General features: G+C 38.8%; 1 protein-coding gene and 1 long non-coding RNA gene across 4 annotated transcripts in view; one reads left to right on the top strand and one right to left on the bottom strand.

Moving 5' to 3' along the window:
• The window catches only part of akap10 (A kinase (PRKA) anchor protein 10), a 38,204-nt gene that overhangs the window by 2,846 nt on the left and 7,679 nt on the right, over positions 1–27,679 (top strand). For 2 of the 3 annotated variants that reach the window (XM_061897918.1, XM_061897917.1), the window contains exons 2-9: positions 3,748–3,795; positions 5,753–5,938; positions 16,240–16,725; positions 17,146–17,244; positions 17,353–17,437; positions 18,777–18,900; positions 20,348–20,484; positions 26,738–26,882. In XM_061897918.1, the coding sequence (XP_061753902.1) occupies positions 3,748–3,795; positions 5,753–5,938; positions 16,240–16,725; positions 17,146–17,244; positions 17,353–17,437; positions 18,777–18,900; positions 20,348–20,484; positions 26,738–26,882 (1,310 nt within the window). The remainder of the gene's footprint in view (positions 1–3,747; positions 3,796–5,752; positions 5,939–16,239; positions 16,726–17,145; positions 17,245–17,352; positions 17,438–18,776; positions 18,901–20,347; positions 20,485–26,737; positions 26,883–27,679) is intronic. The other variant, XM_061897919.1, reaches the window with a different exon arrangement.
• LOC133551327 (uncharacterized) lies at positions 10,422–11,788 on the bottom strand. The gene is made up of 2 exons (XR_009806475.1): positions 11,552–11,788; positions 10,422–11,041 (listed from the first exon to the last, which is right to left on the bottom strand). It is a non-coding gene; the product is annotated as an uncharacterized LOC133551327 (long non-coding RNA).

The raw sequence follows: 27,679 nt of genomic DNA, 5'->3' as shown, positions 1-27,679 counted from the left end.
TAGTGAAACCCAATATCTAAGTTACATTTAAACCAGTGTGGGTGGCACTGGGAGCAGGTGGGTAAAGTGTCTTGCCAAAAGACTTGACGGCAGTGACTAGGATGGCGGAAGTGAGGATCGAACCTGGAACCCTCAAGTTGCTGGCACGGCCACTCTACCAACCGAGCTATGCCGGCCCGAATGGTGTAGCCTGTGGTAATGGTGGTTCCATCCATCCATCCATCCATCCATTTACTACCGCATGTCCTGTTTGTGGTCGCGGAGGTGCTGGAGCCTATCTGAGCTGCTTCGGGCAGAAGGTGGGGTACATCGTGGTCAAGTCACCATCTCATGGCAGGTAATAGTGGTTCGTTGGTTAAAATTTTGCATTGATTATGCCAGTGGTTCTCAACCTTTTTTCAGTGATGTACCCCCTGCGAACATTTTTTTAATTCAAGTACCCCCTAATCAGAGCAAAGCATTTTCGGTTGAAAAAAACAGATAAAGAAGTAAAATACAGCACTATGTCAAATATTGCTCATTTGTAGTGGTCTTTCTTGAACTATTTGGAAAATAAGATATAAGAATAACTACAAACTTGTTAAAAAATAAACAAGTGATTCAATTATAAATACAGATTTCTACACATAGAAGGAATGAAGTGAAGTGAATTATATTTACATAGCGCTTTTCTCTAGTGACTCAAAGCACTTTACGTTGTGAAATCAATCTATCAATGTTTATTTATATAACCCTAAATCACAAGTGTCAAAGGGCTGCACAAACCACAACGACATCCTCGGTACAGAGTCCACATAAAGGCAAGGAAAAACGCTTCGCAGTGGGACGTTGGTGACAGTGACTATGAGAAACCTTGGAGAGGACTGCTTATGTGGGCAATCCCCCATTATCTAAATTACATTTAAACCACTGTGGGTGGCACTGGGAGCAGGTGGGTAAAGGGTCTTACCTAAGGACACAACGGCATTAACTAGGATGGCAGAAGCGGGGATCGAACCTGGAACCCTCAAGTTGCTGGCACGGCCACCAGCGCTATACCGCCCGGGTACTTAAAGTGCCCTCGTTGGGGATTGTAATAGAGATCCATCTGGATTCATGAACTTAATTCTAAACATTACTTCACAAAAAAAAGAAATCTTTAACATCAATATTTATGGAACATGTCCACAAAAAAATCTAGCTGTCAACACTGAATATTGCATTGTTGCATTTCTTTTTGCAGTTTATGAACTTACATTCATATTTTGTTGAAGTATTACTCAATAAATATATTTATAAAGGATTTTTGAATTGTTGCGATTTTTAGAATATTTAAAAAAAATCTCACGTACCCCTTGGCATACTTTCAAGTACCCCCAGGGGTACGCATACCCCCATTTGAGAACCACTGGATTATGCAGCTGAGATAGGCTCCAGCACCCGCCGCGACCCCAAAATGGACAAGCAAATGGAGGAATGGATGGATGGGTGATTTACAGACCATTTTCGAGTCGCTTTCCGTGCTGATTTATTTGCCTGCATTTCCCCAGCGTCTTCTCCTGGCCCACTTTGTCGTGGTTTTTAGTGCTTCCTTAGCGAGTCTACTGACAGGTGTAAGTACTCAACACTCTACTTTGTATTAGAAATGGCAACAGCAGAGGATGCGTCTCCATGTATGACCCAGTCTGCCCCACAAGACTTTGACTTAGAGGCTTAGACTTCCTTTTGTTGTCATTCAAATTTGATCTTTACAGTTCAGATAGGAACGACATTTTGTTGCTCGTTGTAGTGCAGGATAAAAGAGCAATATGGTGCAGATATAAATACATAGATTGTTGTACAGATAAATATATTGTACTTTTGCATATGCATCCACATTTATGAATGTATGTTATATCGTCTTTATATTCCAGCGAGTTAATCCGTTTAGGGGGGAAGACAACACAACAAGCGGATAGTGGATATGATAGAGGATTTGTGACATCAGTAATTGTGCACATTCCACTTGTTTTGCAGAAGTATGATGGAAAGCAAAATTGTTGAATTAATTTCTCCGCAATGCCCCCTCGGTTTGATTTCAAATTTTTAGGACTTACAGTATGCTTATATCCCAAATACACAACAGTAGAAGCCAATGGGTAAGAAAAGCTGGTTTTGCATACCACTAGATAGAGCCAGTAGTAGCACACATACCACCGTTTGAGAATCCCTAAAGTAAACAAACAACAGGTTTAAAGTTAGTTTAAAGCTAAGGCCTTAACCTCAGAACATATCAAATAAGGTTACATTAAAAGTCTACTGTTTGTAGCCGTCGTATGAACTATTATGGACTAATATTTGAGGTAAGACTTTTTAGAATAAACAGCACCTCTGAAAAAAGAAATGTTTTTATGAAGGGTACATTATAGTATTACAAAGTGTAATATTGTACAAGAAGTATGATTATATTTTCTTGCTTATGATTTTGTTTATTTCGAACATGCTTTACTACTTTACGTTAAAGTACATCACATGATTTGCACAATTCACCATGTCCAAAGACGAGTAGAAAAAAGCAGAGTTTATTTAATTCTACTGCTTCAATTTCCTTGTTGTCATATATTAGATACATATCAAACTGTAGTCCCCTTATATTTGTTCTGCACTGGTTGTCTTTAACTGTTAACATTCCAAAGCAAAGTTATTTATTTTTCCAAAAGGCGACGGCAATGACAGAAGCTGACTCAGCAGGTTGGCCAAAGGAAGGAAATGTGAAGAAAGACCTCTCTGTCATGCAGTGTATTGTAGACTACAATGTAGTAGTTTTTAGGAAGTTGGCGATTGTTTTTTGGGAGATATAATGGAATGTTTAAGCAAAATGTTTGAACTCATTGTGTGCTTCAACAGTTCAGGCAAATGCATGAGTTACTAGGACAATAATTACACTGCTTGGATGTCTGCACGTTGTTGATTTCTGTACTTAAATCGAAGTTTTATTAGTTGCTTTACCCACCTTTTACTTATTTGGCTGGAACCTGAAAATGTCTCAAATGCAATTAAGACTTCAACCAATGTTTAGTAATTCTGGAAAAAAGTATGTCTCTTTCAATATGTGTTTGGTTGTTGTGATGCCACCGTGGTACATTGTGAGTAAACCATGTAATTTGTATTTAGAAACTAGAAGCCGTAGAACATGTCTCTGTCCTGGTTACTCAGTACAATATGACTAAAGCCGAGATACTTTGACAACAATAATCAATGAAAAATAATGATATCTGCGAAGTCAGGTCTGTTTTGGTTTAAGAGGGTTTTACTGTAGCACTTTGTTTTTGTCCAAACTGCATATTTTAAGTCACAAGGACATACACAAAGAGCTTTTTCTTTAGCATTCCCTAAGGCTCTTACTGCTCTATCTAGCTTTGATATGAGACGAGGCTCATACCCTTCGTCATAAAAGATAAAGATATGAATGCAAAGTAAAAAGTATGATGAGTCGTTGCCAACATGTCTGCCACTGTGCACTCATTCTAACACGCAGTATGAAAGTGTAAGAGGCTGATGTGGTGAGCAGGACTGAGAAGTCTTTCATGACGAAGTACAGCTTCCCTGTTTTTATTTACCCCACAATAAATTGTTTATTTGCATTGCTCACTGTTGCATTAGGTAACAATACATTATTTGTGGTCTTCCTGAATGACGACCATTTTGCTCTCTCTTTCTTGCTGTCTTGGTCTTTATAGTGAACACAAATGCTTCTACTGTTACATATTCTTGTCTTTCTCCCTGCAGCCAAAAGCAAAGAACCTGAGAAAGTGACCAATACAAGCGTCAACAGAGGTGAGTTCATCATTACTTCGGTGAGCGTCCTTTGTTTAACAGCCAAAAGAGTGAACGTTTTTACTGATATATTTGCTGTTGGATTTTTTGTTTTGATTACACACCACCAGTTTGAACGACAGTATCTCAAAGAACAGTGTCTTTTCAATCATGCACACACATTCCTCTAGGATTGTTAAAAGTATCAATACTTCAATACCAAGTCGATACCAATACACAAAAAAATACATCAATAACTGCTTTTTTTAGTATTGTCAGTAACACATTAACTTATTTGTGGAATCTTTCTGGGCAGCACAGTGGAACAAGGGTTAGTGCATGTGCCTCACATTACGAAGGTCTTGTGTTGTCCTGGGTTCAATCCCGGGCTCTGGATCTTTCTGTGCGGAATTTGCATGTTCTCCCCGTGACTGCGTGGGTTCCCCCCGGGTACTCCGGCTTCCTCCCACCTCCAAAAACATGACCCTGGGGATAGGTTGATTGGCAACACTAAATTGGCCCTAGTGTGTGAATGTGAGTGTGAATGTTGTCTGTCTATCTGTGTTGGCCCTGTGATGAGGTGGCGACTTGTCCAGGGTGTACCCCGCTTTCCGCCTGAATGCAGCTGAGATAAGCTCCAACAACCCCCCGCGACCCCGAACGGGACAAGTGAAAGAAAATAGGTGGATGGATGGATGTGGAATCCTTTCACAAATGCGGATTTTCTGCTTCTGATTCGCACTTGGCGTGGCGTAACTCCGCTTCACAACACACCTCATACGTGCCTGGTTTGCCAGAGAATAAGGCTTAGCAAAAATAATCTGTGATGCAATTCAGCAACCTTCTTGCTACGATTAGTGAGTCGAAGTACATATCAAAGGGGAAAAAAAGGTTTATCTTGCATCAGGCATTATTCGGGAATCAAATATCAGTCATGAAAGTATTCACCACGCTAATGAGAGCGCAAATCCGCCACTACAAGCTCAGGGTGTATAACCACTGTTTGCAGAAAACCTCCAGAAGCATGCAACCTCAACTTTAGCAATTCTATAAGTGCTTAGAAAACAAAACTTAGAGACACTCTACTGTTGTTTGGCAAACCTTTGAACACTTGGGTTTACTAATTTTAACGAGGAAGGCAAAGTGTTGGTTGGGAGCCATTTGCTTAAAGCAGCTCTTTTTTTATGGTCACTAGTGTCTTCCCAATCCAAATAATTTGGTACATGTACCAAAATGCATATCAATACTATTCTATAGTTTTTGATACTTTTGAAAACTTCTCAAAATAAAGGGAACTACAAAAAATGTCAATATTGGCTTTTTTTTTTTAACAGAAAATCTTACAATACATTTAACATATGTTTACTATTGCACCTTAAAGAACAATTTTACAATTGTAGGTAATATAGTAGCATTTCCAATTAATTAGTACCACAATACTTTTTTATTAGCCAGTTTTATTTAACATGATAATGTCACACTACCACTATATTGTAAGACATTTAAAAATAATGTTGTTTCTGTTATTTGTAGAATGTGGAATAGTTGAATATTGTTATTTATGAGAATATTTATAAGCACAGTATTGTTTGTTTTGGTATACTGGGAGGCAATAGGCCACTGCTGTTCTTCTTTGAATGAACAGCAGTACTTCTTGGCAGCTGATACTGTAAATTAAATTTTGTGCAAAAATATATTGAAGAACTGTGATCTTAAATACCTGAGACTTTGAAACACTTTTCAATAAAGGAGTGTATTTAAAAGTACATGGGTTCAGTCTTTAATTTTTATCGTGGTATCGAGAATTGTGAAAACTCACAGGTATTGGTATCGACTTCTAAAATTCTGGTTTCGTGACAACCAAATTCCTTTTCAGTCCCCTTAATCTCAAATCTCACATTCTACTAATATTGATATTATTGCACTACTCCTGCTTTTTTCCACATGTAACGACCTACGCTCTATTCCCCATTCCCAGGTCAAGTCGGCCTTCACTCCCCGTCGCTGCCACTGAAGAACAATAATGCCATCCAGGACGCTGCTGGGCCCAGCCATGTGGCCATCAACGCCATCTCTGCCAACATGGACTCCTATGCACGCGGTCGCACTGCCATCCTCAAAAAGCAGCCCAGCCACATGGAAGCAGCGCACTTTGGTGATCTCGGTATGATTCATGAATTATTTTTTGTACACCATATTATTATAAAAAAATAGTTGGATACCATTGACCACTAACAACAATACTACAGTTACCTCTTATTGGCTTATATGCACTTTACAAACAATGTGTGCATGTGTAAAAACTCTGCAACTGTTCTTAAATCATAGCAAGCAAAGCAACAAATGGCTCACATCTTTGTGATCACCTCGAGCTAAGTAAAATTTATAGGGATCACTGTTAATTACATGATCAGTTCTGTCTTTTAAAACATCTGACAAACATAGTTACTGATAGTAAAGTGTTTCACTCACCTGACAACCATGCACCTACATTTACGGTAAATGACTGATGACTAGTCTCCAGTAGGGCTGCACGATTAACCAACATCGAGGTTTGAATTAATGCAGTATCGGTGAGTTTTTTTTTTTTCCATTGCTGTCACCGCCTGTTAAGTGACATGTTCAGCATTTAAAATTGCTAAGCCTTGCGTCCTTTGCTTGTTGGCCAATCAAGTGTTTCTCTCTTCAAACAAGAACAAAGACGTCTGGCTCTGTGCATCGCTCTCAATACCTGAGCACGTTTATTTAACGATCGGATTAACTGATCGCAGTGAGGCCTCTTTTCAATTATTCACAATCTTTGTCTCTGTGGGTAGAGACTGGGGCGCCAACTTCCACACACACAGGAAGCTAGCATGGATAGAGAGACTTACGACTTAGGATGGGCTATATAGATCAAAACTGATATCCCGGTATTTTAGGCCGAATGGCGTTTTATAATATATTGTGTATCGGTATCTTAAACAAAACGTGCAAAGGGCTTAAGGTTCCCTAAGTGTTAGCTAGATAACCAGTGTTGAGATTACTCTGATTTCTTTTTGTTGTAAGTAGTATTGTAACATGGTGCTTATTTTAATAAATTAATGAGTTAGCCGTTACTATGTCAAAGCAGTTTTCTTCATCTTTGCTCATTAACGTTGGGTATATAACTTTGCGCTTGTGCGGGGATATACGAATCTTCTTCTCGCTCACTACGGTGAAGGCCGCTGGCTGTTCAGTTTGAACCTACTTTTCAGCCATCCAGCCACTGTACTTTAGTAGCTTAGTCTGCACAAGCTATGGGTAGAGGCATATTTAAGCCGAAAAGCATCTAAACATTTGACACACCGAATAGCAGAGAAGATCTATCAATAGCTGCTCTGCTAAGTCACTAACTAAACTGAAAAACATTAACAGATGGGATTAGTGATAAAGTTGCTACAAGGAGAGTGGAATGTTCTCAAGCAAATTGGTGTATGTGTAAATAAAACTGTGGTCAGTCACCAATAGCCTAATGGAGTCGGTGACCCAAGCATTGCATCACCCGGGAGTCGAGAAGTCGGCACCGTAGCCGCCATATTCTTTTGAAAAGTTTGTTGTTGTGCGTCAAGAGAAGCCCACGTAAACACGCAACAGGCGAGGTTGAGCCAAAGAGAATCCCCTGTGTTAAGTCTGCATGATTAATTAATATCGAATCGACATCACAGTTTTAATCAGGGCAACAAATAATCGCAAGCGGCGGAGGTTTTTCTTTTTCTTTTTTTTGCCACAATGAATGACAGACATATTCGCCATTCAGAATTGTTGAGCCTTGTGTTCTTTGCCTCCTTGCCAGTCAAAAGTGTTTAAGGAAACAGCAAGTTTGTCTGCGCTGCGGTGGAGGCAGCCAGTATGCTAATAACAAACACCAGTTGCTCTTTGGAAAAAGTTCTAATGTTGACTAGGCCTCTCAATCAATTGAACAATAAATAAAAATTAAGCTGAAATACTTTGCCATAATCAATAATATGTTATGTCCATGTCTGTTTTTTTCTTTGGCATGCAGGGAGCAAAATAGTTACGTCTCACTCCTTGCATCGCTCTAAGCACCTCAGTGCGTAAATTGTTGTTCACTTCAGTTGATTTTAGCTTGTTTTCTTTTTGACACAGTCAAAAATGTCTTCATTCACCAAACCTGCATTAGGCACCAGGACAATGTGAATTTTTTTGTTGTGCCTCCCTAAAACGAGTTCAGGTTACAGCGACCGACACCAAAACCTAAACTGACCCATCGTGTTTAGATAACTGAAATTTCACTGTGTTCTCTTTATGTATTTTTTCCTCCTGAAAAAGGATTCGGCACTCACTTCCCATAATATTAATTTGTTATTTTTTTAAGAAGTTGTTGATAACTAACTGTACTTGAAAGCCCTCTTTCCATAGCCTGACTCAATATGCCGCCTCCTCCTTGTGTGACGTTGTCTAAAGAACTGGAATCCGTTTCTCCACATAGACGGTGTTGTTAAACAAATGTAAAACTATTATTTTGATCACCTAATTGCATGTTTTTGTCACACTGGTCCATGATTAATTCAAAAAGGATGTGTTTACCTTATCAACAATTTTCCCGACAAAGAAGCTGAAGAAGGCCAATTAGCCCCGATCCCGGACTTCAACCATACTTTTTTGGGCTTGATGTCAAAGAGGTGGAGGCCAATCCTGACCGGGTCCAAGCCAATGGTGGTGCAGCTGCAGATAGATGACTGTGCTTTTTTTGCATTTCCTAAAGCATATTGATTTTTGATCATTTCAACAATTTACATTAAAAAATACGAGGCTGAGACACAAAGTTCACTCTATCGCCAATACATTTATTTAATGCTTCATTTTCATATTTATATTTGTGAGGACGTTTATCTCGGCGATCATTTTGCCACCTATTGCTGTCACAGTGTGTTCCTGTAACTCCAGCACAGCTTGGCCAGTTAAGCGGGCAGCTACCGGTGGTTGCGGCACATTAATGGCAACGGAGACGGACAAATGGCCAGACTTTGTGTAATGTGGCTGCTATTAGTAGTATTAGTAGCTCTCCTGTGGTTTAGTAATAAAATGAGTACCGGTAATCAAACGAGTCAGTCTTTAGTATTCTTTTAGATATGCTGGCATGTTTAACTTAAAAAAATTAATTAGTGGTAATTAGCCTCACCCACTTATGCTTCCACTTCTTGTAAAGTTTTACCTATCAGTGGGGACAGCGTGGCACAGTTCGGAGAGTGGCTATGCCGGACACCTGAGGGTTCCTGGTTCGATCCCTAGCTGCTACCAACCTAGTCACGTCCGTTGTGTCCTTGAGCAAGACACTTCACCCTTGCTCCTGATGGGTTGTGGTTAGGCCCTTGCATGGCAGCTCCATGCAAGGACCTTTAAAAAACATCTGTTGTCATGCCTTTTATAATGATTATGAACAATAGCTAAAATTCCCAAAATGTGCAGTTACCCTTTAAATGCAGAATATCACAGAAATTGACATAAATGTGACTGAAATGCTGTCATTGGGAAGGGAAGAAAAAATTTGGAGGAAAATGATGTGTCTGGTACCGTTCATTCATCCCCTAAAACATGTCATGAAGTAAACAATGCTGAGACGGCCACTTGAAACTCCACTAGGAAGCGAAAGCTATCAAGAACAATCCATACACCCAAAACACATCTCATACCAAGTCGAGTCATACCAAAGACTATCGAGTCATACCAAAGACTATAAAAATGGGACCCATTACCTCCCTGTTTGGCACTCAGCATCAAGGGTTGGAATTGGGGGTTAAATCATCAAAATGATTCCCGGGCGCGGCCACCGCTGCTGCTCACCGCTGCTGTTCACCGCTCCCCTCACCTCCCATGGAGTGATCAAGGGTGATGGGTCAATGCAGAGGACAATTTTGCCACATCTAGTGTGTGTATGTGACAATCATTGGTACTTTAACTTTAATTTGCTTGTGTTGTTGTGAACAACATCATCGTTGTAACATCAATGTACAAACAGGACAGCATCTGCAAATTGAAAGGCTCGCTTTCTCTCTTCTTTTTTTTTTACAGCCTCAAGTCGTCTCTAAACTTGTCAACCTCAAAACAGCAGCACACTTCCCCTCTTCACAACAACAGCGCAGTGCTCAACACCCAGTCTGAATTCACTAACAAAATAAATGTTTTAAAAAAGTGCCTTACACAGGCCTAATGTACTTAAATACTTATTGATACATTTACACAATTATTTTGCTTTGACTTTACAGGTCAAAATTGTACTGCACCAATTAATGTGAGGATTTTTGCATTTAATTAACACACATGTTATTACATTTCATGTATGACACAAAAATCACACATTCTATGGTAGTAAAACAAGTATAAAAGGTAAAACAATGAAAAAAAAATGTAAATGGAAAAACTGATTTTTTTTCTTTTTGCTATAGTCATTTATTGTCTATTGTTGTTACCGCCTTCTGCTCGATTGTAGCTGAGATAGGCACCAGCACCCCCCACGACCCCAAAGGGAATAAGCGGTAGAAAATGGATGGATGGGTGGATGTTGTTACTAGGGCTGCAACTAACGATTGATTTGATAATCGATTAATCTGTCGATTATTACTTCGATTAATAGATTAATAATCGGATAAAAAAGACAAACTACATTTCTATCCTTTCCAATACTTTATTTAAAGAAAAACGCATACTGGCACTATGTCCTTTCGACTTGCCAAACATAACAATAACAAGGCAAGTGTTAGAAAAATATTTTTTGTTTTTTTTATAAAGTGCACCATTGTCATGTACAATAGCAATAATTTTGCTTAGGGGAATTTCAAACCTGCCTACTACCTATTCTAACCATTCTGCAATGTTGGATGCTGAATGTCTTTCCTCTAGTGGCATGGTCATAAGGCAGATTGACTTCATGTTCCATTCCTCTCCAATATAGTGGCATGTATTGCCGAGGTAGGCTTCCGTGGCTACACTTGTCCACACATCAGTGGTCAGAACAATTTTGCTCTGGGTGGCTTTAATGTCAGTTTACACAGCTTGAAATGTCTCCTCATACTTCCTCTCCATCAGTTTCGTAAAATGGGTCCTCAAGGGAAGAGTGTTAACAGGGTTGACGTAAATCATTTTTCTGAAACCGTCATCCTCCACCATTGATAGTCGCCTCATGTCAGTTAGCAACATATTCAGGATAGCATCAGTCAATGCAGTCGCTTGCTGTGGTGTGCACACTTTCCTTTGTACGAAGTTGCTAATGCTGGCTTGTTTCTTTCTGAAATGAGAGAAACCATATAATGAAAGTACATAGTAGCAACATTTATATGTAACTCAATACATACTTAGTTGATTTATTTAATAATTTCTGATGTAAAAGGCACATTTTTTCATATCATGGTCACTGCTGCTTAGTTTTTCTTGTTATATTGTTATTTTTACCGTTATATTTTTATTCTTATGTTGCTTTTTTATTTTTATTCTTAACTGGGTCGGATATTGTACACGTTTCTGTTCTAAATAATAAATGATTCATTTTAGGCTGCCTGTGAATAATAGAATAAAATATTCCAGCACCTTCATAACGTTTATTTTACTAAAGCGTCACTCAAATATTATATAGCTTTATCGGGTCCGGCTATATTGATCCATTATGAAACCAACCTGAGTTATTTCTGTCCATTTATTGCCTTAAAAAAATATCCTCGTCAACAACATATTAAAAACACACCAAGACGGACACAACGGATCAATGTACTTGGACTATGGACTTAAAAAAGTTACGTACCGTGAGTTCTCTTAATCCATGGCCCCTCTTCAGGTGCTGCCGAAGCAATGTTGCCTTTCGTGCCACGTACGCGAGGTCCATGCTGCTCGTTTTGCAGGAAATGTCGTCTTTGAAGTCTTTAAAGTAAAGTGTTCGGACACTTTTGACGACTTAGGTCGTACACTTTTATAACCTCGAGATGTTTCTCCTCTGAACTATCCGTACTATTTCCCTCCGCCATTTTTCGAATGTTTCCAAACGAAGGATACGGCGTGGTCACGTGAGCTGCACATGACACATCATTGGCTGGCTTACTGCTACCTCATGAGACGGCTGTTTTGTACTGTTTTTGTACTTATTTTGATTATTGTTTTTCAGCTGTTTGTAAATGTTGCAGTTTATAAATAATGGTTTAGGGGAAAAAATAATAATAATAAAAATAAAAAAAAACCTCCGCGCATGCGCATTGCATACATCCAACGAATCGATGACTAAATTAATCGCCAACTATTTTTTATAATCGATTATAACCGATTTAATCGATTAGTTGTTGCAGCCCTAGTGGTTACCATTATTTTTTTTTCACGAGTTTATTCTTTTCTATCCGTTGTTCTTTAAAATAATTTTTTTAAGTTGAGTTTTGGGGGGTTAAATAAGTCCTCATGGTTTCAAATTAATGAATAATTGTGTTATTAATCGTGACTTCATTATCCATCAAAATAACCAAGTTTTACTACTAATATTATGGGTTGTACTTGTATAGCGCTTTTCTACCTTCAAGGTACTCAAAGCGCTTTGACACTACTTCCACATTTACCCATTCACACACACATTCACACACTGATGGAGGGAACTGCCATGCAAGGCGCTAACCAGCACCCATCAGGAGCAAGGGTGAAGTGTCTTGCTCAGGACACAACGGACGTGACGAGGTTGGTACTAGGTTGGGATTGAACCAGGGACCCTCGGGTTGCGCACGGCCACTCTGCCACTGCGCCACGCCGTCCCCTATACAATAAGATAATATTATTATTATATTTTGCCATAATCGTCCATCCCTAGTCTATTTTAGGGGGACACATGGAGACATAGTTTTTAGGTCCAGAACCATGATATAAGTGCTAAAGCATTAGGCGCAGCCCTTTAAGTTGTGCTTGTTAAACTTTAGTTTCGACCAGGAGGAATCTCACGCTCCCCTTGTAAGGTTTGCATAAGAAGTCAACAATGCAAAAATACATATAGAACAAGAAGCTGTTTAAATTGCAAACACAATTGTTCTCATGATGATTTATTACAAATCATTAGTGAAGTGGTTGATAGAAACTAAGCTTCCTGAAACAACAATAGTATTCATGTATGTGTAAATACTCATATAATTATCTTAGCTGGTGAAGGCCTTGAATGACAGGCATGCTGGATGACAGGAACTGTACAGGCATGCTATCCGTATATTGTAGCAACACATACGTAGATGGAAAAACCTGTACCACAGAGAAGGCAACAACTTCTGACCGAAACACTCTACGAGCTCCATTTTGATGACGTCCCAACAGACTTCGAAATGATAGAATACTGGTGCAGACTTTTATTGATCTCAAACTGACACAATATGATAACCACATCCAGAAATGGCCTCCATATTGCTTTTCAGATAACTGTATAATTCAGTGTTTTTTTTGTTGTCCTCAGGCACATCTTTCTTGTGGGTTTGTGATTTCTTCCCAGCAAATTGTTGTCTTGTCATGCAAACAATAGTTATTCATGACTTAGTAAAAGTCCGGTGGAGTTATATATTTAGTTTTTGATGCAAGTTTTGACACCTTAATATATTTTAATTTGATTACAATATGAATGTAACCACGTGTTGTTAATGAAACACATCATGTGGTCGGTCGTATGAATGCTTTTTTTTTGTGTAAACGTTTTGACCCTTTAATTGCAGCTAAATAGGGCTATGATGATTAATCAATTAAATGTATTAATTTGATTGGAAAAAAGCTTCAATTTATATTTTGTTACTTTGATTAATATTTTAATGAGTATAACTACGGTAATACAAATTGATAAAAATCCGACCGCATGGAGTGCCTGGAACTTTAAATATGTGGACATAGTTTCCGTACAACCGCTGCAAAAGAGTGCACATGAGAGCGGTGGTGTGTGGGTACCGTGATCTGTGTTGCGGCAAACAGATATGTTTTTTAAAGTGATTTATAAATGCACACTTTAAAGGTGCAATTTCAAATTTGTTGATATGCATTTATTAGAAGATAAGAACAAATATTATGGCAAACAGAAAATGTTTTGTTTATTTCAACTACTTTCCCTAAAATACACATGGGAGCTATAAAGTGTGTTATATCTGAAAAATCGATTAATCGAACAAACTAATTGATAGATTACTAAAATAATGGATAGCTGCAGCCCTACAGCTAAGATACATTTCTACCGATTTCTACTTTTTTTTCCCAGACAGAATAATTATATCTTTACTTATACATACATACAAATTTATGCATGTCAGGGTTCATACAATAATGTTAGTTGTGATTAAAAATAGACACACAATTGCATAGTAACTGTTTCGTAATGTCAGTGTTAATGTGTTGAAGTATTCACTGTGAAGCCTTACTTAATGTTCTGAGACCTTTGCCTTTTGTATTTTTGTTTGTAAAAGTACTTCCACTTCCATGTGTTTGTGATATTCTAATGTATTCTTAAACTTTTCTGTGTAAGCAGGCTCTAATTACAGCTAAGGCATTTATTGACTAAACCACAAAAATAAACTGCTCAGTCAGCATTAATATCCGTGATAAGTTCAATATGAACAAAAGATTCACACCAACAGCTGAGTAGCACAATCAAACATTTGTAGCGCATGCAGAGCAAAATAAAGCTGATGGATGCTGTCCGCTCATAATTATTTAAATTCCGCTCCTGCCATTTTGTATACAAACCCCGTTTCCATATGAGTTGGGAAATTGTGTTAGATGTAAATATAAATGGAATACAATGATTTGCAAATAATTTTCAACCTATATTCAGTTGAATATGCTACAAAGACAACATATTTGATGTTAAAACTGATATACAACTGATAAACATTTTTTTTTTTTTTGCAGATAATCATTGACTTTAGAATTTGATGCCAGCAACACGTGACAAAGAAGTTGGGAAAGGTAGCAATAAATACTGAGAAAGTTGAGGAATGCTCGTCAAACACTTAGTTGAAACATCCCACAGGTGTGCAGGCTAATTGGGAACAGGTGGGTGCCATGATTGGGTATAAAAGCAACTTTCATGAAATGCTAAGTAATTCACAAACAAAGACGGGGCGTGGGTCACTAATTTGTAAGCAAATTGTCGAACCGTTTTTCAACAACATTTCTCAACAAGCCATTGCAAGGAATTTAGGGATTTTGCCATCTACGGTCCGTAAAATCATCAAATGGTTAAGAGAATCTGGAGAAATCCCTGCACGAAAGCGATGATATTACGGAACTTTGATGCCTCAGGCGGTACTGCATCAAAAACCGACATCAGTGTGTAAAGGATATCACCACATGGGCTCAGGAACACTTCATAAAACCACTGTCAGTAAGTACAGTTGGTCGCTACATCTGTAAGTGCAAGTTACAACTCTACTATGCAAAGCGAAAGCCACTTATCAACAACACACAGGAACGCCACCGGCTTTGCTGGGCCCGAGCTCATCTAAGATGGACTGATGCAAAGTGGAAAAGTGTTCTGTGGTCTGACGAGTCCACATTTCAAATTATATTTGGAAACTGTGGACGTGGTGTCTTATGGAACAAAGAGGAAAATAACCATCCGGATTGTTATAGGCGCAAAGTTCAAAAGCCAGCATCTGTGATGGTATGGGGGTGTATTAGTGCCCAAGGCATGGGTAACTTACACATCTGTGAAGGCACCATTAATGCTGAATGGTCCATAAAGGTTTCGGAGCAACATATGTTGTCATCCAAGCAACGGTATCATAGACGCCCCTGCTTATTTCAGCAAAACAGTGCCAAGCCACGTGTTACAACAGCGTGGCTTCGTAGTAAAAGAATGCGGGTATTTTCCTAGCCCGCCTGCAGTCCTGACATGTCTCCAATCGAAAATGTGTGGCGCATTATGAAACGTAAAATACGACAACAAGACCCCGGACTGTTGAACAACTTAAGCGGTACATCAAGCAAGAATGGGAAATAATTCCACTTTCAAAGCTTCAACAATTAGTTTCCTCAGTTCCCAAACTTTTATTGAGTGTTGTTAATAGAAAATGTTATGTAACACATTGGTGACCATACCCTTTCCCAACTACTTTGGCACGTGTTGCAACCATGAAATTCTAAGTTAATTATTATTTGCAAAAAATAAATTAAGTTTATGAGTTTGAACATCAAATATCTTGTCTTTGTAGTGCATTCAATTGAATATGGGTTGAAAATGATTTGCAAATCATTGTATTCCATTTATATTTACATGTAACACAATTACCCAACTCATATGGAAACGGGGTTTGTAGTTGGTATAAAAAAAAACTACATCAGGAGGTTGCGACAGCCATAGTAGTTGATGCCAATATTTTTGACCTGGTGCTAATGAGAGAACCCAGCAGTTGTTTTTTTATATTACATAACTAAAAGCAACTTGGTGGTTAACTGGAAAGAGGCATACGTTGATGTTCGTTTGTTGTGTTTTAGGTAATTCCAGTGTGAACTATCAGACCCAGGAAACCCGCTCTCGACTCTCCAAGTCAGTGGACCAAGTGCTTCGGGACAATGTGGCGATCCCCCATTACATACGTTTTATGGAGCAGCAGGGGGCGGACCACCTGGTTCGCTTCTGGCTGGAAGCTGAAAGTTTTCGGTCCACCAGCTGGTCTCGAGTCCGAGCGCACAGCCTCAACTCGGTCAAACAAAGCTCCTTGGCTGAGCCTGTTCCCGCCTCCGCTGGCGGTTCAGAGGTCACGGAGTTGCCCCAACACAATGTCTTCAACCCGGAATTGAACAGTGCAGAAATCCTGGTGCTCCCCAAGCAACAGAACTCCACCACCACAGAAGCTGGCCTGAGACCTGGCACCCCTCGTGCAGAAACTCCAAGCAAGCAGGCTTCTTCCAGGACTGGGACACCCTCCAAAGTGCAGTCAAACCACACCATGAGAGACCTCTCAGATAAACTCATGAAAAGTAAGTCAGCTTCCCTTTTAATAACACAAAGAACTCCATGGCCTCCATTTTAACTGTACATTAATGTACATACATTTGGGACAGAGTTGTCTTAACAGGTCAAATTGAGCACTTGGAGGGAGCAGTAACCAAGATTGTAACACTCAAAACATCTGAGGTGGTTTGAATACTTTCGAAATGCACTAAAAGTCAGTTCATATTCATGTTCCCATGAATTGCAGAAAATTGTTGAAAATTACATTTCGGATCCCTTAAATGCATTGTTCATTTTCATCATTTTCATTATGACATCTGGCTGCCTGTTCAAGCTGTTAATCAGATTTAGTTTGACTATAGTGCCCCCAGCTAGTAAGTAATTTGGTAAAGTTGTAGACATAGAAATGCATTTCCAAGATATTTACCAGGGATGTTTTGTTTTAGGTATAGAGAAAGATGCAGTTACCATCTTCACCAAGTATGTCTCTCCAGATGCGGTGAGGCCCATTCCCATCACAGAACAGATCCGAAATGATATAGTTGGTAAGGCAGTGTTTTATAAGAACACGTGTTTCATTAACATTAAATCAGATTTTGTGAGAAGCAGAGATTGTAAGAACCTTAACTCACTAACTGTGCTTTGTCTGTTAGCTAAAATTTGCGGAGAGGATGGCATGGTGGACCCGAACTGCTTTGTCATTGCACAGTCAGTTGTCTTCACCATCTTAGAGGAACAGTAAGTTTTATTCCATCTATTCATTTTCTGCTGGAGTTATTATTCAGACACCTGTGTTAAAAGAATGGTGGTGTTCTTAGAGCCGATAAGAAATAACGATAGATTAAAAATGAATTCAACAACTTTTTCAGCATCGATACATTTCCATGTTTGTGTATGTATTGTTTTCTTTGACTGTCACTTTTATTAATGATGCAAGGCAGTTCACTTTGTGCATTGCTGTCAGCATCTGAGCATGTTTTTTTTAATCCTAAAATTAAATTAACACAGTGAACTCTCTATTTAGTCGTCCACAATTTTTGTCTGGATGGGTGGGTAACGTACACACATACGATGCACGTGTAGAGCCTTGCTTGTCGCAACTTGCCAGTGAAAAGCACCGCAAAGTAACAAAAATTAGGAGGACAGAGAAGATTACAAGCCAAATGTTCCTTCGTGGGAATAATTCTGCTTCAAACAAATTGAGCAAGATTAGCCCATCAACATGGATGGGCGAGCCAGTATGCCAAATTTTTTAGAAAACATTGACGACAACAAAAAAAGACAACAAAACAAACCACTTGACACAGTTTATTCCAATTGGGGAAAACAACTGCACTTCAAGATGTTCAATATCTATTGAAGCGCAATTTCCATTTGTGTTTTGTTTGCTTATTAAGGATAATTAAAAGCTTTTGACCTTTCTATTACAATGGTAAAACATACTACAGTAATGATAAACAAAAGTTAATTGTGTTTGAAAGGCTTACTTTCATTATTATTATTATTATAATATGACTGCGTGGGTTCCGTCCGGGTACTCCGGCTTCCTCCCACCTCCAAAGACATGCACCTGGGGATAGGTTGATTGGCAACACTATTTTGGCCCTTGTGTGTGAATGTGAGTGTGAATGTTGTCTGTCTATCTGTGTTGGCCCTGTGATGAGGAGGCGACTTGTCCAGGGTGTACACCGCCTTCCGCCCGAATGCAGCGGAGATAGGCTCCAGTACCTCCCGCGACCCCGAAAGGGACAAGCGGTAGAAAATGGATGGATGGATATTATGATTACATTAGTGCTTAATATTGGCAATAATGTGTGGGACAATATATCATTCAGCAAAACATTTTATTGGCCCAGGTTTTTCTTTAATAAGGTATGCCAAGTTTTTACACTTCTGCCACAATCACCTGAATCAAATGTCTTTAATTGCTTGTTCTTTCATGAGTTATTGTGTTTTCATATTAATAGTCACACAGCCTTAGTTAACATATGATGTGCAAGATTAAAGTGTAACTTATGTCCTACATCCTATATACATGTTAATATAATCACAGCTGCTACATTATTTTTTTCTCAAGGTGCTTTATTGAATTCCTACGGAGTCATAATTTCTGTAAATACCAAATTGAAGTGTTGACGAGCGGCTCTGTCTTCCTGGCTGACATCTTGTTTTGTGAGTCAGCGCTCTTCTACTTCTCTGAGGTGAGCCAGCCTGTTTGTTCCCAAAGCAATTGCCTGTTGCTTACACACAAAAGCTGCAACTCTGATAAATTCTTGTCTCAATGCCAAACTTAATTGTTAACTGTAGTCTCACTAGCGGTAAATATTTTACCCATTATCACATTTAAAAAAAAATGCAGTCCAAAATTATTTTTATATTTGAATGCAAATGTACACAAATACAACATGTAGTGGTATGTACTCTAATTTGCCTCCAAGATTGTAAAAAAATACTTTCACACAAATTTACTGTTCGCTTCTTCCAATTATGTATTTTATTGTTGCATAAACGACAGTATATGTTATTTAATTGCACAAGTAAATATAAAAGATAAAAAAAAAACATACATACAAAAACCCCCTAAAGTTTGAATTCCTGTTTTGGAAAGGGTAATTATTCACATCCATGAACTTATCAGGAAACACAAACTTTTTCTAGCAAAATATAGTTTTGTCTAATATTTTATGGTATTTTGCCACTTTCTTGTATAATTTCCACCTCAAAGATAGTCGTATTTTAGTAGATCCCCGCTATTAAAGTTATAGTTAAAAGTTAAAGTACCACTGATTGTCACACACTAGGTGTTGTGAAATTACCCTCTGCATTTGACCCATGCCCTTGTTTCACATCCTGGGTGGTGAGGGGAGCAGTGAGCCGCAGCCATGGCCTCGCTCGGCAATCATTTTGTTTATTTAACCCCCAATTCCAACCTTTGATGCTGAGTGCCAAGTAGGGAGGTAATGGGTGCAATTTTAATAGTCTTTGGTATGAATCAGCCGGGGTTTGAAATCACGACCTACCAATCTCAGGGCGTACACTCTATCCTTGAGGCCACTGAGTATTACCTCACTTTTGATAGGGTTGCGTTTCGAGATCAGCCACAAATAGCCAATAGACACGGGTAATTGAGAGGTGTTTTAAATAAATTACAATTTTACAAGTAAGTAATACAACATGTAATCATTTGACTGCACAAATCAATAGTGAAACAATACAAATGTGCAAACATTGCTCTGTCTGTAGTCAGCATAGTTAGAATTTCTTCTTTTCCATACATTCATGTTTGTAACAACGCCCCTGGTCTTGTGCAATACATTGCATGACTTCCTGTGTTACATTCATTGTGTTTTCTTCAAAAACAAGCAGACAAGACCGGCAAGTCGAACTGTGTGACTCATGCTATGTGCAAGCAGCTGCTACATATTTCTAATTTACGATAACATTTAATGAAAGCATGGCAGCAGTTTATGTCATAATATTTAGATGCATTGAGTACAGGAAAAGTTTTCTGAATACTCTTTAGAGTAGGTTATATATTCAAATCCCCTGTAGAATCTAAAGGTTATATATTTTTATGATGCAAGTTGAGGTCACATACACACAGCATTTTATGAACATGCTCTATGCTCTGTATCCGCAATCTTTTAGTACATGGAAAAGGAAGAGGCGATGAATGTTCTGCAATTTTGGCTCGCGGCTGACAACTTCCAAAACCAGCTGGCAGCAAAGAAAGGCCAGTATGATGGACAGGAGGCCCAAAATGATGCCATGATTCTTTACGACAAGTAAGTGTACACAATTTGTATAAAAAGATGATGTCTTTACAAATATGCAAATGCATATTCTATTCCGGCAAAAATACATGTTCCCCGAGGTGACATGTGCACGCACCCCTGGCATCGCACCTTAACCCCCACAAGGGGCCCGCCCAACAATTTGAGAAGGAGTGGGGGAGGACACAAACATAGCTATGTGATAGCTATGTAAGCTACAATCCACTGTTTTTAAACAAACTATCATCTTGAGTTATATAAGTGCTTTTCAGTTACTTTCTGTTATGCATATTTTCTGCAACGCCTCTGAGTGGAATTAGTATTTAGAAGTTCATAATATTTATTTATTTATCTGTACAATGTGTTGTGTGTGTGACGATTCTGCATGTCGGTTGTTGGCGTGATCCCAAAAGAGCAAGCGACTTGGCAGAAGGTCATTTAAGTAGGTACCATGCAGAAAAAAAATAACCCAGATTGAGCCAGAACTCAGAAAGCAACAGAAAACTTTGGCCTACATCCATCCATCCATCCATTTTCTACTGCTTGTCCCTCTTGGGTTCGCAGGGTTGGCTGGAGCCTAACTTTGTCACACAAAAGATAATAAACAGACAATGAAGGAGGGAATAAGGTGGAACTAAATAGAACTTCCAGTAATTAATTTGGATCAGGTGTGCTAGCAGGACAAGGAACAAAGTAAAGGTGCTGCAAAATAAAAAGAGACCAAACAAAAATACTACTAAAACAAGAGCACCCAAACAGGAAATGATACCGAACACAAGGAAATTAAAAACAAAGGGATCATGACAGTTCAAGTAACATTCTTTATTTATTATTAAAGTAAACAAATACAATTAGCTAAGATAACATCTGCAGCAGGTCATATTATGATTTTTTTTCTCCATTTAAATCACTTCCTTGTGGTCTACATAACATGTAATGGGGATTCAGTGTAAAAAATGTTTGCATAGATTGTTTTACAGACCGTCTTCAAGCCAAAATCTGTCCGTCTCTTCAGGATGCGCTATTTTGTGGGCGGTCTTATTTATATGCCTCCACTTTGACTGTCTCTTCACCTTGTCATTAATATTATAATTTTTAGGGCTTCCATATCAAGTCTTTTGACAGATATAAGTTAGAGCTAGGGTTGTGCGGTATACCAGTACTAATAAAGTACCGCGATACTAATCAATCGAAAGCGATAGTATGCTGCCTTTGAAAAATACCGGTACCATTCTTTCATCTGAATGCCACTGTCCGGCGCTGACTAAAGAGCTGAGGGGCATGATGTTGAGTGTGTCAAAACGCACACACAAAGGGTATACAAGCAATAACATCCTGGAGAGGATGAATGGCAAAAAAGGACAATTGTACTGGTTCATAAAGAGGGTGATGGAATGTAATATGGAGGTATTTGGGCTTCAAAACTAACAAGGTGACGCTTTAAATAGGGATTTGTGACAATTTGGTTGCTTTGTTATTAGTTTTGCAGGACAGAACCGCGCCCGTTCATCACTCGACTGCGCAATGCATGTGCTCTCTCTCTCTCTCTCTCTCTCTCTCTCTCTCTCTCTCTCTCTCTCTCTCTCTCTCTCTCTCTCTCTCTCTCTCTCATTCACTCTCTCTCCCCCTTGCCCACTCACTCACTGACAATTCACCCAACATTGACATTCCTGCAAACACACGCACGGTACTCTCATAAGTTAACCATGGTCTGTTGTGCACATGTAGATACGTAGACGCGCACACAATTTCTTGGCTTAATGCCAAATATTTGCCGCGTTAAGACCGCCCATCTAGCGTCAACAAAAGCAAGTGAAATGACTGAATTGTGTAAGAAATTGCTACAATTTGTGTTCTATCTTTAACAAATGTGTGTTTTACCTGCTACATGGCTTATCTGTGTACATTTATCCATAGTTTTGTTTTTAGTACTTATTAATAATTGTATTTTTCTCAAAGCACAGACCAAGAGTGAAGCATTTAATATAATGTCAATAAAGCGTTTTATTATATTCTAATCTAATGCTTGATTATGGCAAACTATATATATATAATATGGAAAATTGTAAATTGTTCTTTGAGTGCAACAAGAAAAGTCCAATGTGTTTAATGCCCTTTAATTTATACTTTAACCTTGTAAAATTGTTCTTTGAACGCAATAGAGAACATATGTTTATTGTATTGTAGAATTTTCTGTTAAAATAAAGCCAATATCGAACATTTTCGTAGTTCACTTTATTGGTACAACTCTGGTTAGATCTTAACATATTTTACCTGTGTTGGATTGTATTGTATTAAATTAGAAAGATTAACAGCGGACGCATGTGCATGTACGAGACAGTCTGCCCCACAACAAGAGGGTAGAGAAAATGAAGGAGCTTATTAATAACTACAGCGTTGACCTACAATGGCAGACTCGCACAAAGCACTTTATGTAAATTTCTACAATATATGGAGATATACGCTGAGATCACAACTGGGAAAAACCCCACAAATGGGGAACATTTCTAACAGCATGTACGGTATGAAGGAAGTCAAGATTGTTTTATAAATATCTCCACTATGCCTGCTTGATTTGAATTCAATATTTTAGGACTTATGCAGATCCCAAACAGGCACATAGGTAAGAAAAGTTTGTTTGAAAAGTAGGTCCCCTTTAATTCAATTTCCATGTTTAGTCAATTCATAAAATTTAAAAACGACTGCTTGGTCAGTGTAATTCTCAATACACAAAAAAAAAGGTTCAACACATTCACTGGGTTGTGCATTTTTGTTGTGCTTTTTTATTAACCTAACACAAAACATTGAACATGTTTGAAAACTTTAAACATTAGTTGCTTATCAGCTTATTCGTCTCACAAGGAGGGATGATTTTTTTGTTTGTTTGTTGAGTGCAGAATTTGCAACAACGTCCCTTACATTGTAGCTAATCAGAAGGGGTGAAAGTGCATATTTACGTTTCCATCGACATATATATAGTCTATCCAGAAGACAATTGAAAGAAGCCTTAAATCCTGAAACAAACTGTTAACTACAGAAAATAAGTTGAGAACTTTTTATGAAACACAATAAACTTTACAAATTATTATTTAAAATCATTTGTTTTATATGCACACTTCAATGCATTTAGTATCACTGCAGGTGCACAGAAAACCTTCTACAACAAAAAACGAGATGATTCTGCTTGTATTTAGTGGCTGCAGTCAGCCCTTTTTGCACCACCCATCCTTTCAAATCTGTTTTTTAAACCGCATAGTGCTACTTTTTACTATACTTTGTTTTTTTACTGTCATTTGTTTTTACAACAGTACAAAAAACGTCTCACAGAAATAGGATGTTCCCAAGGGTAGTAGAATGACAGAAAACACACACTGGTCTTTCCTCATTTCCTACTGTAGCTACAGTCAATCCAAAGTTAATTTGTGCTTATAGTACTTCTGGGTCTTTTTGTTCTGGTTAGCATCACTTGTTTTCCTTGCTGCTGATGACTCCTATTTTTTTCTTTTCATTCCTGGCACAAGGTTCTCCCTCTCTCTGCCTATGTTTCCCCAAAGGCACCTCCCTGCGACCCCCCAGGGTTCCCGACTTATTATAGAAACACTGATAAACTTATCGTTTAAACGCCTCTTCTCCAAAAATTGGAGAGCGATTATAGATTTTGGCTTCACGGTGGAAGAGGGGTTAGTGCGTCTGCCTCACAATACGAAGGTTCTGAGCAGTCATGGGTTCAATTTTGGGCTCGGGACCTTTCTGTGTGGAGCGGCATGGCGTAGTGTGTAGAGCGGCCGTGGCAGAAACCTGAGGGTTGCAGGTTCGCTTCCCACCTATTGACATCCAAATCGCTGCCGTTGTGTCCTTGGGCAGGACACTTCACCCTTGCCCCCGGTGCCGCTCACACTGGTGAATGAATGATGAATGAATGATTGGTATTGGTCGGAGGGGCCGTAGGCGCAGACTGGCAGCCACGCTTCCGTCAGTCTACCCCAGGGCAGCTGTGGCTACAGATGTAGCTTACCACCAACAGGTGTGAATAAATGATGGGTTCCAACTTCTCTGTGAGCGCTTTGAGTATCTAACAATAGAAAAGCGTGATATAAATCTAATCCATTATTATTATTATTATTGGAGTTTGCATGTTCTCCCCGTGACTGAGTGGGTTTCCTCCGGGTACTCCGGCTTCCTCCCACTTCCAAAGACATGCACCTGGGGATAGGTTGATTGGCAACACTAAATTGGCCCTAGTGTGTGAATGTGAGTGTGAATGTTGTCTGTCTATCTGTGTTGGCCCTGTGATGAGGTGGCGACTTGTCCAGGGTGTACTCCTCCTTCCGCCCGATTGTACAAACCCTGTTTCCATATCAGTTGGGAAATTGTGTTATATGTAAATATAAACAAAATACAATGATTTGCAAATCCTTTTCAACCCATATTCAGTTGAATATGCTACAAAGACAACATATTTGATGTTGGAACTGATAAGCATTTCTTTTTTTTTGCAAATAAACCTTAACTTTAGAATTTGATGCCAGCAACACGCGACAAAGAAGTTGGGAAAGGTGGCAATAAATACTGATAAAGTTGAGGAATGCTCATCAAACACACATAGAACATCTCACTGGTGTGTAGGCTAATTGGGAACAGTTGGGTGCCATGATTGGGTATAAAAGCAGCTTACATGAAATACTAAGTAATTCACAAACAAGGATTGGGAAACGGTCACCACTTTGTAAAAAATTGTCGAACAGTTTTATAACAACATTTCTCAACAAGCTATTGCAAAGAATTTAGGGATTTTACCATCTACGGTCCGTAAAATCATCAAAAATGTTCAGAGAATCCGGAGAAATCACTGCACGTAAGTGATGATATTACGGACTTTTGATCCCTCAGGCGGTACGGCATCAAAAACCGACATCAGTGTGTAAAGGATATCACCACATGGGCTCAGGAACACTTAATAAAACCACTGTCAGTAACTACAGTTGGTCGCTACATCTGTAAGTGCAAGTTACAACTCTACTATGCAAAGCCAAACCCATTTATCAACAATATCCTGAAACGCTGCCGGCTTGGCTGGGCCCGAGCTCACCTAAGATGGACTGATGCAAAGTGGAAAGGTGTTCTGTGGTCTGACGAGTCCACATTTCAAATTATAGTTGGAAACGGAGGACTTGGTGTCCTCCAGAACAAAGAGGAATATAACCATCCGGATTGTTATAGGCGGAAAGTTCAAAAGCCAGCATCTGTGATGATATGGGGGTGTATTAGTGCCCAAGGCATGGGTAACTTACACATCTATGTAGGCACCATTAATGCTGAAAGGTCCATACAGGTTTTGGAGCAAGATATGTTGTCATCCAAGCAACGTTATCATGGACGCCCCTGCTTATTTCAGGAAGACAAGTGTTACAACAGCGTGGCTTCGTAAAAAAAGAGTGCGGGTACTTTCTTGGCCCGCCTGCAGTCCAGACCTTTCTCCCATCGAAAATGTGTGGCGCATTATGAAGCGTAAAATACGACACCGGAGACCCCGGACTGTTGAACGACTGAAGCTCTTCATAAAACAAGAATGGGACAGAATTCCACTTTCAAAGCTTCAACAATTAGTTTCCTCAGTTCCCAAACGATTATTGAGTGTTGTTAATAGAAAAGGTGATGTAACACAGTGGTGAACATGCCCTTTCCTAACTACTTTGGCATGTGTTGCAGCCATGAAATTCTAAATTAATTATTATTTGCAAAAAAAAATTAAGTTTATGAGTTTGAACATCAAATATCTTGTCTTTGTAGTGCATTCAATTGAATATAGGTTGAAAAGGATTTGCAAATCATTGTATTCCATTTATATTTACATCTAACACAATTTCCCAACTCATATAGAAACGGGGTTTGTAGCTAAGATAGGCACCAGCGCCCCCGCAACCCCAAAGGGAATAAGTGGTAGAAAATGGATGGATGGATTATAGATTTCTCCTTCTTTTGGTGCTCATAACCAAGATCTATTATTGTGAGAGCATCATTAAAAAGTCAATTTTGCATAACCGAGATCTTGATTGCATCTCTGACAGTGTCATTTAATACTGAGCTTTGTTATCTTAGTAATACAGTCTTCCTTTATTATTTCTTTGCATGAACATGTATTACGTTTTTTTTTTTCTTTTACATTTTTCCATGAAAATTAGGGTTGAAAGTTACTTTATTTTCAATATAAGCTGATGCAACAAAATTACTTTGAATTTAGATCTCTGACTTTTTTCCTCCTAAGGTATTTCTCACTCCAAGCAACAAACCCTCTGGGCTTCGGCGACTCAGTCCGCATGGAGATAGAGTCCAACATCTGCCGAGAGGGCGGGCCACTCCCCGAATGTTTCACCACTCCGCTTCGACAGGCCTGGACCACCATGGAGAAGGTACAGTAATTTTAATATGGCTGCTTCTCATGTGCTGTTTGTGACTAGAGATGGGATTTATGGCTATTTGAAGGGAGCTGTTCCTTTAAAAGAGCCATTTAGAAGACTGGTTTATTTTTGTTTCCTATTTTTTTAATTAACTAATTTTTATCAAGGAAACAATTATTCGTTGAAGCAATAGGTTAAGAGTATCAGAATATATCAAATGTATACATTACACCAATATCAACCCTATTGGTGAGAATTATTTTCAAATATTAAAGAAAATGGATGAATTGATTGTAATTCAATTTTGCTTTTGTTTTCATTGTAAGTATTCCACAAGGTGGTGCCGTTTCCCTGTTCTTTGACAGTGACGCCACTATTTTCGATTTTCTCACAGCTCAGAAACTGTAAAACAAATAAAAATATGCAGGGTAAAGATACTTAACATTCTGATGTAGAGTCAGGAGTTGCAGAATCAGTGGGAGAAGGACTGACAGACTTGTACACTCATTAACTTCGAACCGAGTCAGTCACTTCTTCTCTGATATCTAAACTTCTACTGTTGGGATTTTTCATTTGAAGGTAGAAGTTGTTTCTTCAGCCAGACTTGAAAGATGGATTTTTTTTTTGGTAAACTATTGCATTGCTCAGTGATGTCATTATTCCTTCATGAGATTTGCATATAAGAATAGCTCTCAAACGAATGACTCAACTGCAAATCGGTTCTCATCGGTAGCATAAAAGAACCCTTCAAAAGTCTTGAATCATTCGCGGACGTCACATCTCTATTCTGGACATTATGAAGCATGTCT

Source organism: Nerophis ophidion, linkage group LG04 (genome assembly GCF_033978795.1).
Source record: "Nerophis ophidion isolate RoL-2023_Sa linkage group LG04, RoL_Noph_v1.0, whole genome shotgun sequence".
NCBI classification, from domain to species: Eukaryota; Metazoa; Chordata; class Actinopteri; order Syngnathiformes; family Syngnathidae; genus Nerophis; species Nerophis ophidion.
Note: the sequence above shows the minus strand (reverse complement) of the source record. Positions and strands in the feature narration are given on the sequence as shown.